Below are 12,120 nucleotides of genomic sequence, written 5' to 3' on the forward strand. Positions count from 1 at the left end.
CACTATCTCTCAATGTCTCCCTTATTTCTCTGCCGACCACTTTCGTGTCCCTTCCTCCTTCCCCAGTTCCACGTCTTGTCTTGCCGCTTGTTCTTCTGTCTTCTTTCATCGTACGCTTCTCCCCACTATGCGCTGCATTATCCAGGCCTCCCGGAGCACTTCTACAAAATGGCCTCTACACACACCTTCTCCCTGATTGGAGGTATGGGGAAGTGGCTATCCCCAGGGGCCTAGTGGCTCTTGCGGAAATACTCCAAGAGGCCATGATAATGCAGACAGATTCACAGAGAAGCATTTCTGCACCTCTCTTTCTGTTTGATATATATTTTTTATGAATAACATTTCAACCACTTCATAAAGCTGTGTTACGTACCAAGGATGTAGGAGAGAACAATCAGTATATTGATGATTTTACAAATGACACTTACTTGTTTTGCAGCTGAAAGTGTTGTCATCTTCTCTGAAAAAGAATTTGAGAAGCTGTCTGAAACGCCGACTAAAACAGGGAAAAAGTAAGTCAATGTGGTAGTGTGTGGCATAGGGGCAAAGATGGCTTAGTACAGCTTGCAGATCAAATTACAAAAAGAGCCAGGTTTAGCTTGTGTACAGTGTTTACAAAACACTGATAATATAGAATGTATATTCTTTAGACATGTACATGCCTGAGTTCTAAGCTTCAGAATTTGGCACCAAATAGGCTGGAATCATTCTATGAACTACACACCATCTGTCACAAACTGAATATCTCATTATAATTCAGCTACTCGGTTCATAAACTCAAGCACAAATATTTCTCACAGAGATCTACACATAGGCAGCAACGAGGGGATCCACCAAATTGAACAAGGTTTAGGACTAAGTTTCACCATCTGTGAGATGGTCCATAAATCATTTTTTTCTATTTCTTCCCCTAAATGATTCACATTATGGAAGAGTTTTCCCAGCATCCCTCGTTGTACCTCCACCACTGTTATCATAGTTCTGTCTTCTGTTACACAGATAAATCATGTGAATATTTGCATCTGATTATATTTTTCAGTGAAAATGATGCGTCTTCAGAAAATGAGCGTCTACTAAGCCGTAGCATGGACAGTGATGAGGAGGCAGCGATTGACAAGCAAGGAAGTGCTGAACTCTGCCTCTTATCGCTAGTAAATTTGGCCAGGGACAAGTCAACCACAAACAATAAACTAACAGGGGTAAGGGACCTTGTCGCGTTATGTATTAGTAATGCTAACTACACTGTTTGTTGTTACACTGTTCACTGCAGTAGGTATAAAACTGTTAGGGGTAGCTATTAATTCCCAGGCACACTAGTTAAACATTATAGACATTGTCATTTTTTATCTTGTTTATGTCCAAGTCTTCTGCAGGATTTATTTATTCACTGACATGTTCTTTTGAGTCTTAATCTGTTTCTGCGAGTATTAATCTGTTTCTGGGAGGGTATGTTTAAATAATGTCAGGTTGTTTCCAACTTTATATGCATATCTCCCACCTTCAGCTTGTTAAAGGTAACACCTTTAGAATCAGTCTAAATGTATAGTCATTTAATGATGACACTAATAAAGAAAAATGCTTGTCTCTGGTAGGCTCTCCAGTCTTGAGGATGTTAAAAAAACATAAGCACATGACTTATAGATACATATATGCTAATTGATCATTAGAAAAAAAAAACTCTTGCAATTAAACAGCTAAGTGACCCCAAACTTTTGAACAGTAGTGTATATGTGTGTTTCTGAGGCACATCTGGCTCCCTTGTGTATGCCTTGAGCTATTGCATTGTTGGCTCTGTAGCTGCTTCTGTTTAGCCAGGAAGCTCTGAACCACAGCATAGTAAAATAGCATACTATTTATCATAATTGAGTAGGGAAAGTTTCTGAACATATACAAGGGAACAATTCTTTTTGTTGATATATGACAGCTGGTATCGTGCCAGATCTGTAACACATTAATCGAAAAACCTGCACACACACACACACTTTGTATTTTTTTTCGGAGCAAAGTAAATTCTTATTGTAACAATTAGTTATTTGTCTTGGACATTTGAAATTATTTTGCTAATTACTCTACCATGGAAACAAAGCCAATGTATAATGCTTAGAAGTTGGCCCACATACTTGTTTTTAAAGATTTCTTTATTGCTTAACCTCTAAAACAGCATTACCTAGAGGTGACCCATCTTCCTTCTCTACAAAAACGGAATCTTCTCTGTAAAATTCTAAGGACATACTTTATTAAGATAGCTGTTGCTGCTCTAGGCAGTTAAAGTAATTATGCATCACTCAATATTTTATTCAAAGCTGTTTTGATTTATAAATTTGTTGAATTGTAAAGAAAAAGACTCGAAATGACATTGAACGCAATCCATTTCAGCATAGAACAGCCACGTTTTAAAATATCTCGTGTTTCAGCTACACAAAAAAATCAAAGTAAAAATTAAAATTTGAAGCCATAAAAGTAAAGTCCCTAGGCATGTCGCCCATTATTAAGAAACAAAACTGTATGTTCATTTCAACAGAGCAGTTATGTAGTAAATATACACTCTATGACCCAAAGTATGTAGACACTTGACCGTGACACCTATATGAGCTTGTCGGACATCTCATTTCAAAACCATGGGCACTAATATGGTGTTGCCCTCACTCCTTTTGCGGCTAAAACAGCCTCCATTGTTCTGGGAAGGCTTTCCACAACATTTTGGAGTGATTCTGTGAGAATGTGTGTCCATTCTGCCAAAGGAGCATTTGTGAAGTCAGGCACTGATGTTGGACAAGGAGGTCTTACTTGCAATTACCATTCTAATTCGTCTCAAAGGTGTTCAATGGGATTAAGGTCAGGGCTCTGTGTGGGCCACTCAAGTACCTCAGCACCAAACTCATCAAACCATGTCTTTGTTGACCTTGTTTTGTGCACAGAGCCGCACTCATACTGGAACGGGAAAGGGCCTTCCCCAAACCGGTGCCACAAAGTCGGTAGCATACAATTGTCCATAATATTTTTGCATGTTGTAGTGTTCATTTTGCCCTTCACTGGGACTAAGGGGCCTAGTCCAAACCTTGACAAAACAGTCCTAGACCACTACTCCTCTCCACTTTACAGAAGGCACTATGCATTCCTATAGGTAGCGTTCTCCTGGTTATCTGGCAAACCTAGATTCATCCATCAGTATTCCAGATAGTGATTCATCACTCCAGAGAACATGTTTCCACTGCTCCAGAGTCCAGTGAGAGTGGGCTTTACACCACTCCAGCCAACGCTTGGCATTGCGCATATCGATTTTCAGCTTGAGTGCAGCTTCTCAGCCATGGAAACCCAATTCAAGAAGCTCCCAACACACAGTGATTGTGCTGATGTTACTTCTAGTGGCAGTTTGGAACTCTGTAATAAGTAATGCTACAGGAGGCAGGCGATTTTTATGCGCTGCACAATTTTGCACTCAGTAGTCCCTCTTTCAGAGTGTGTGGTCTTTTGCTGTTCTTACTCATAGAGCTATTAGCTTCTACTTTACAATAGTAGCAGTTATAGTGGACCAGGGCAGATCTAGCAGGGCAGACATTTTACAAACTGGTTGTGGCAAAGGTGGCCCTTCAGTATGACCCATTCTACTGTCAGTGTTTGCTATGGAGATGTCTTGTCTATCTGCTTTGATTTCACATACCTGCTAGCGTTATATATAATAATTAGGAGGGGTGTCCCAATACTTAAGGTCATATAGTGTAGCTAGGATGTAAGTAACCATATACTGATGAAGGCAGAATATAAAGATTAGCGTAGCCCACGTTTGCAAAGAATGGGTAACTTGGGTAGTTTTACGATTATCCCTACATGGACCACAAAACATTATTTTTAAGGGGTAAATGAAACATAAGAGACGTATTAAGAGACTATACTCTTTTTTGAGTATTCATTTGAAAAATACATTGAACAGGATTATTTACTAAAATAATTTCTTCTTCTTAGATTCACAGTCGAAGAAAAAAGATACTTGATCTGTATGCTAATGTATGCAATGTTGCTGAAGGTGAGTATCCCAAATCTATTGTATTAACATACACATTAGATTCAACAGTCATATATGAATTCATTAAAAAAAACTACAGATGCAGAGGCATTTTCCACCATTTGGAATATAAGAGAAAACCATATAGAGGTTAAGCGAGTAGCTGGGTACCTATGGCACCTGGCTGTATTAAGTATTCAATGTTCTACAACCCTCTTTCTGCCGCATTAACCCATGTGAGCTTTTAAACTATTATGTTGTTTAAAGAAAATCGAAGTGCCCTAAAATGTGTCTCGTGAAATTACTTTCTGCAACCATTCAGTAAGCAACTAAAACATTACTCATTATGTGGCTTCTGTTGAGACACAAACATCCTATTACAGTAATTGAATTTGCAGCATTTCGTTTTTACTGTGCCTGCAAAAAGACTGAAACATACCAAGCCAAATGGAAAACTCTCCTAAAATCCCATAAAACACAGGCATGAAAAAGGACTAAGTGTCACTGGAAAATGCTAATGGAATATTTTGTATATTCATTTGGTGCTCTGTTCCTAAAACCATGCCATTACTATTGAATTGAGTGATTTAAATTAAACAAAAATGCACTTGCTTGTTATATGTGATTAAAATGTTTACATTTTTGTGTAGTTCGATGTGGTGCTTTAATGATCTTTTGGTTAAATGGGTGTGTGCTGTGTTATCCCCACATAACTTCCAGAATCACTCAACATATAAGGGTGTGTTAAGAAAAAGTAGAAATCGCCTGCCAGTAGCACAAAAACATTGCCAGGCTGCATCAGCTGTTTTCATTTTGGTTATAAACTAGCTAAAGGGGATGACATTTTGAATCCAGACTGGCCTTATGAGTAGGATCAGTCTAATATCCAGAAGACTTTTTATTTTACATTGAGAATGGTTCAGATTAGTAAAATAAAATCTTTGAGACGCTCCAAAATGAATAGTACTTAGAATAATATATATATATATATAATATTTTTTTTCTTTTTATAGTTTCATTAATTTGAACAAAAATAAACAATGGATATCTGGCACTATAAATCAAAATAAGAAAAAGTGCTACAACAGAAAAAAATGCAAGATGGTTATAGTCATCACAAACTTTCTCCATAATGCTATCTAGCCATTTAACAGTGCAAACGTACAAGATAAACAATGTGACTTGTAAAATGATAAATATATACTTGTATTATATATTATATATATACTTTAAATTTTTTTCCCTACAGGTCTTAGTCCAACTGAACTGCCCTTTGATTGCCTGGAAAAGACAAGCAGAATGCTAAGTTCTACCTATAATACAGAAAAGGCCATTGTAAAAACATGGCGCCACCTGGCAGAGAGTTTTGGACTGAAGAGAGACGAAATTGGAGGCATGACTGATGGACTCCAGCTCTTTGATCGGATTAGTACTGCTGGGTACAGCATTCCAGACCTGCTCACCAGACTGGTACAGATTGAGAGACTCGATGCGGTGGAATCCTTATGTGCAGACATTGTGGAATGGGCACAGTCCACCCCAACACCAGTTCTCAATTCCACAACCAAATGTGAAAGCTTGTGAACTAACAGGGTTATAAAAGACATTTCATGTGATGTTGGGTTTTTACTAAAGGATATGCTGTTATGAAAACTGAGCTGCATGGGCAGTCAAGCTATGAAAACTAAGCCTCAAGATGTAGCATCAAGAAGGAGCATGTCTGACATGTCTGATATTAGAGACGGAAAAGGAAAATGGAAGGACAGAAACATAAAAAGATAATAAAAAAATATATACATTTCTCAATGGAAAGTTACAGTCTAATAAACCTTTGGAGACATGCAAAGGTATCTCCAATTAGTGAATTCTGCGATGGAGGGAGCTGCTGATAATTTTCCAAAAAAACCCAACCCATCTAAAAACTGTCGCTATTTTATTCATCAATGGCAGCACATCTTATAAACGTTCAAGAGTATTTAACCGAATATGATTACTACAGACCTCCCACCTTAACATTGACATTTTGGGAAACATTGTACCTACTTTTACAAATGTATCGGCAAAGCATTCTTAAGAATTTCCTCGAGTTGTCTGTTCTGTAGTTCAAAGCAAGATAGATGGGTGGGCAGGTTAAAAACCTCTTAACAGTTATTAGGACCAGTAACAGCAAATGAGGTACTGTCAGTATCGGACAGATTATATATATACATATATATATATATATATGGGAGGAAGTAGCTGAAGAATAGGTGTAACGTAGTGAGAATTGCCCAAAAAGGGGAATATATATATATATATATATATATATATATATATATATATATATAAATAAATAATAGAGACTTTTGCCAAAGTAAAAAATAATATTTGAGGTTTAAATAGTTATCAGGTACAGTGCTGTGAAAAAGTATTTGGTCCTTCCCAATTGATTTCACATGTAAATGTTTCAGATAATCAAACTAATTTTAATATAAAATGAAGAGAATGCAAGTAAATACAAAATGCATTGGTTAAAGGAAAATTTATTTTATTGAAGAAAAGAGTTAAGCAAAACCGTTATCACTTATGTGAAAAAGTAATTGCTCCCTTAACGTAAGAATCCTTTGGATTTACCTGTATCGGCAAAAACAATGCATTATACAGGGACAGCCACTCAAAATGTGCTCATCAGTGAGATGACACTGCAACTCTCTTGCCAGCTCCTGTTTATCAGTATATAGACTATTAGTTGGTTATATAAGAGGAATGGTGCACTCACTTAAACAAAGCACTGCAGTTTTCAATTACCCGGGAGAAAGTATTAGGTCTGTAGTGTCATGTTTTTGCCTTGGAGCCATTGATGTGTGTTTCATAATACTATATGTTTTCTTTTGTATCCCTATATATCTTCAACCTTTACAAAATTCAAAAAATAGCATTATAATTTACCTGAGGTAGGTTAGTAAAATAAAGTTATCAACGTTAAAATATGTCTTTCAATAATATGAAATAAGGAATCAAAAGTAAGACTGCTCTTCTGAATTTCATTGGCTTCTTTCATAAGAGGAATCTGGATATTTGATAATTTGCATACACATTAGTTTAAATTATTTGAATAATGGTGCCAATTATGAATGTATCCAGTGTCTTATCTCAGAGGCATAATAAAATGATTATACAAGCATGAGCCTTAAACGTCCCATAAGGCACCTTATACCTCATCAATTTTTGTTCCTCCTCTTGACACCAGCTATTTTAATGCAACGTGCCTTGACAATGCCTTAGAAATGGCATAGGTTTGTGTATTTCCCCCAAGTTCGTGGAAGGCAGACTGGATATCTCATAACTGTCCTGTGAGTAAGCAATAACACATACATGTGATTAGTACCTAAGCAGGCACCAGCTTCTGTGAAGTGGTCTCCTGAGTGAAGGCTGAATGTTCCCCATTATCATTACTCAGGAGCGTGGGACGGTGTATTATGTGTTTAGGTTTTTTTCCCTCCATAATGTTCAAAATAGATGTTGGTATACAAACAGGATGTCTGCATTGCAATCAAAATGTTTCTTTTCCATATGGAAGTTAGTAAAGAGAAATAAATATTTCTCAAGGTCTGTGGTGGATCAATTGAATTAAAAATGTGATTGTTCTTCATTTCATCATAGGATTTCAACCTGTTTTGCACAGTCTCTTCAAAAAAGTGGAATATTTCATCAGTAACTGTTTAAATGCTAGATCTATGTTGTATAATTAAACATATTTCTTTTTTACTTTATGTTCTGTTTTATGCATATTATTGTACATTGTCCAAAAAAAAACCCACTTGCATCTAAATTCGTGTTTTGCTGGTTACTGCCCCCCAAGTTCTGCAAAAGGTTCTAACAGAGCCCCATGATTGTATTCATTTATAGGAACCTTTCCAGCAGTCATAGCACATTTTCCCTTTGGCTTTAAAAGTACCACTTGTTTAATTCTGTATATATAAATTATTACTTTGTATAATTTGTTTGTAAAATTATAATAAACATGTGTCACCATAAATGCCGTACTTGTATCATTCTTACGTTAATGTTAGTACATTCCATTAAACTTTAATTATAGTGCACTAGTAGATTTAGTAGTGCTATCACAATAGGGAAGCGTAAAACTAAAAATAACATTAACACATACTGGTACAAAAAGACAGAGAAGGTCCTGTCTATTGGGAAGTCATGAGGTAAGGAGATGGGCACAGGATGATGGAGAAGTCAGATGACGTGGAGCAATCAGTAGCCTGAAGATCTTAAAGGTAGGGGGAACAGATAGTTTCTTTCAGAACACACATTGTGGGTATTAAGAGGGTGTATTATATGATTCTCAGTTGACTCTTTAATGAACTTTCAAAGCTAAGAATAAGTATGGAAGATTCTGACAGAACAAGATAGGAAATCCCAGAGAATAGGTAAACCATGGCTAGAAACTCTAGAAATGTGAGTGGGAAGAAGTGTTAATGGTTAAAGTGTCATGGGAAGAACAAAGACGGCAGTTCAAATGATTTGGAGATGTAGGTAGATGTAGGGGACACAGTGTTTTTAAAGAATCGATAAGTAAATATTTTTTTATTTATGTATGGGGACCAGCAGAATAACTTTGTGGAGCAGCAGATGAAACGCAATGGGATAAAAATCGGGGTGATGAAAGATGGGAGAAGTGAGGAGAGTTCCAACAATTTTACAAGGGAATGGATTATTATTATTGTTTTATATAGCGCCATCAAATTCCGTAGTGTTGTACAATGGGATTAGCACATTAGTAGTGTTTTATGTGTGCAAAGGACAAATTGGAAAGGTAATTTGCAGGTGATGGTGGCAGGATCTGGTGAGTGACTAGACCTGAGAGACGATTCAAGTGTAACACCATGGCAACAGTTCCAAAGCCTACAGAGAGGTCCAAGAATGTAGGTCAGTGGAAGAGTCCTAAAATAATTCAAATATATTCATATAGAAGTTCTGTACCCAGCCACAAGGGTAATAAACACTATGCATGTGTTAGTGATGTCAGTTGTTATGCATGCAAGTGCTCATTTACATGTATGACACCCACCATGAGTGCATTTCATTGAGACTCACTGAAGCAGATGCATGTTTTTATCACAGTCTCTTTAACCAAATTATATGGCTGATAACACTGAATTTTTTTTTTTTATTTTTTTTTTATAGATTTTGCAAATTATCACCTGGAAATTACTCCCAAAACCAAAAACCCATAAAATATGTACTGCTATGGCAGTTTGATATGTGCCATTGTAACGACCAGCCCTAAGGTTTTCTAGCTTGTTTGCCCTAGAGAACCCTGTCTCCTACACCCTTTTTTGCGAGGTGAGAACATTCTGGTGGTGCCTTATGCCAGATAGGTGCCCTAGGCACTAAAGTTTACAATATAAGGTTAGGCATGCTATGGCCATTGTGTCCTGTTAATGAAAATCTAATATTATTCAAAGTGGACCGAGATTTCTGTTCCTGATTATCGACCTTTGGCTGCCCCAGGACCACTTCTGTTCCCGATTTAATGTACAATGAAGACTGTTTTTCATTTCTGTTTCTACTTGAGCTGGTGTTTTGATTTCATTCAGTTTTTACAGAATAGGCCATAGTTTAGCTTGGGCACAACAGCTGCGGTGCCAGGTCACCTATCCCTGACACAATTGTTCCCTTTCAATGATTAATAATTGCTTTCTTCTGCAGTTCTATAGGAAGTATGCTTTAAAAGTGTACCAGATGTGTTCATGAGCTCAATAATAAAACCAGCAATTTCCCTATTTTTAAAATAAGCCACAGCCTAACATTTCAGCAAAATGAACCAAAACAATCAAAGTGGTATATGCACGCATCTGCATTATTTAAGGTAGCATTAAGTAATGCTTTTCTTTGAATGTTTCATTGGAATTTGTTCCTTTGTAAGTCTTAATGTGGTTTTCTTTCATCTTTATGCACGGATCATTTTCATGAATATATTTTCTAGTATCTTGGTTGAAGTATGTAGTCCAATAAAACATTTAGACCAGGGGTGTCCAAGTTTTTTCTGCAGTGGGCCACTTCATCAGTAATGTATGTGTATGCGAGCCACACTCATCCTTCATCGAAAGAAAATATGGCCTTTAAGATGTGTAATGAATGTTATTCAGGGTTCATTTGGCAAAAATGCAAAAGCAGTCAACACACACAGGCAAACACACAGCAATACCACAGACACTTGCACCAACATACCCAGACACACACTAACACCCATGCTAACATACACATAAACATACCTAGATACTTTAACACAACCAGGCACACACATCAGCATATCCAGACACACACATATTAACATACCCAAGCAAACACACTAACATACCAAAAGACACATGTTTACACAAACTAAAACACCCCACACACACTTACAAATACACCCAGACACAGGCTTTAACAAACATACTTAGACATACAATTTTACTAACATACCCAGACACACATGATTACATGCCCAGACACACCCCAAAATACCCACATACAGTTAGGTCCGGATGTTGACAAGTTTTGTTATTGCGGCTCTGCAACACAAAAAGGCCTGGATGTCCCCGGAAGACAACAGTGGTAGATGATGGTAGAATCCTTTCCATAGTAAAGAAAACCCACAGCCAAGTGATGAACACTCTCCAGGAGGTAGGCATATCATTATCCAAGTCTACCATAAAGAGAAGACTTCATGAGAGCAAGTACAGAAACGGGTTCACCACAAAGCGAAAAATCATTCATAAGCCTCAAGAATAGAAAGGACAGATTAGACTTTGCCAAAAAACATCTAAAAAAAAAACAGCCAGCCTGAATAACAGCATTTTATGGACAGATAAAATTAGGATCAACGTGTACCAAAGTGATGGGAATAAAAAAGTATGGAGTATTACTCACCTAACCCTGCCTCCTCCTGGAAATTAGGGAGATAGAGATAAGTCCTGATGTTGGGACTTATCTCAACACCCACAGCATGCCTCTGTCTAGCTCGGAAGGGTGCAATTGACCCCTTGCCCAGGAATGGTTGGAGGTGCGGTTACCACTGCAGGTATCAGTAGGGCCACTCCAGCGGGTCTTATCCGGCCGCCCCTGATTTAGACTAATTAAACTGCAGTGAACATACAATAAGACATTGACTATACAGTAAAGGAAAGCTACGGGAAATGTATGTCAGTTATATATATGGTACATATATTACACACATACAGCATCTCACAAAAGTGAGTACACCCCTCACATTTTTGTAAATATTTTATTATATCTTTTCACGTGACAACACTGAAGAAATGACACTCTGCTACACTGTAAAGTAGTGAGTGTACAGTCTGTATAACTGTAAATTTGCTGTCCCCTCAAAATAACTCAACACTCAAAACCTTGGCAACAAAAGTGGTGACCAGCCATAACATTATGACCGCCTGCCTTATATTGTGTAGGTCCCTCTTTTGCTGCCACAACAGCCCTGACCCGTCGAGGCATGGACTCCACTAGACCTCTGAAGGTGTGCTGTAGTATCTGGCATCAAGACGTTAGCAGCAGATTCTTTGAAGTCCTGTATATTGCAAGGTGGGACCTCCATGGATGCATCCTGGTGCCATGTGTTCTCCAGGTAAGTAACACACACCTGGCCATCCATGTGATGTGAAAGAAAATGTGATTCATCAAGTCAGGCCACCTTCTTCCATTGCTCTGTGGTCCAGTTCTTATGCTCACATGCCCACTGTGCTTTTGGCAGTGGACAGAGGTCAGCCCCATACGCAACAAACTGTTATAGAAAGGTGTCAGAACACACAGTGTATCAGAACCAGCATTAACTTTTTCAGCAATTTGAGTTACAGCAGCTCATCTGTTTTTTTGACCACGGATTTGACCACATGGGCCAGCCTTTGCCCCACACGTGCTTCAACGAGCCTTGGCCATCCATGACCCTGTCTCCGGTTCACCGCTTTTCCTTCCTTGGACTACTTTTGATAGGTACTGACTACTGCAGACTGGTAACACCCCACAAGATCTCCAGTTTAGACTCTTGTCAAAGTCGCTCAGATCCTTATGCTTGGCCATTTTTTCTGCTTCACCTATCAGTAGTCACAATGTTATAGCTGATCGGT

The 12,120-nt window shown here is 37.9% G+C and overlaps 1 protein-coding gene across 3 annotated transcripts in view; it reads left to right on the forward strand.

Annotated features, from left to right (window-relative positions):
* EDAR (ectodysplasin A receptor) overlaps nucleotides 1-5,763 on the forward strand; it is a 58,722-nt gene extending 52,959 nt beyond the window's left edge. For all 3 annotated transcript variants that reach the window (XM_053455077.1, XM_053455075.1, XM_053455076.1), the window contains exons 9-12: nucleotides 440-512; nucleotides 1,040-1,199; nucleotides 3,964-4,024; nucleotides 5,253-5,763. In XM_053455077.1, the coding sequence (XP_053311052.1) occupies nucleotides 440-512; nucleotides 1,040-1,199; nucleotides 3,964-4,024; nucleotides 5,253-5,587 (629 nt within the window). In that variant the 3' untranslated portion in view covers nucleotides 5,588-5,763. The remainder of the gene's footprint in view (nucleotides 1-439; nucleotides 513-1,039; nucleotides 1,200-3,963; nucleotides 4,025-5,252) is intronic.
* The last annotated feature ends 6,357 nt before the right edge of the window (nucleotides 5,764-12,120 follow it).

Source organism: Spea bombifrons, chromosome 2 (genome assembly GCF_027358695.1).
Source record: "Spea bombifrons isolate aSpeBom1 chromosome 2, aSpeBom1.2.pri, whole genome shotgun sequence".
Taxonomy (NCBI): domain Eukaryota; kingdom Metazoa; phylum Chordata; class Amphibia; order Anura; family Pelobatidae; genus Spea; species Spea bombifrons.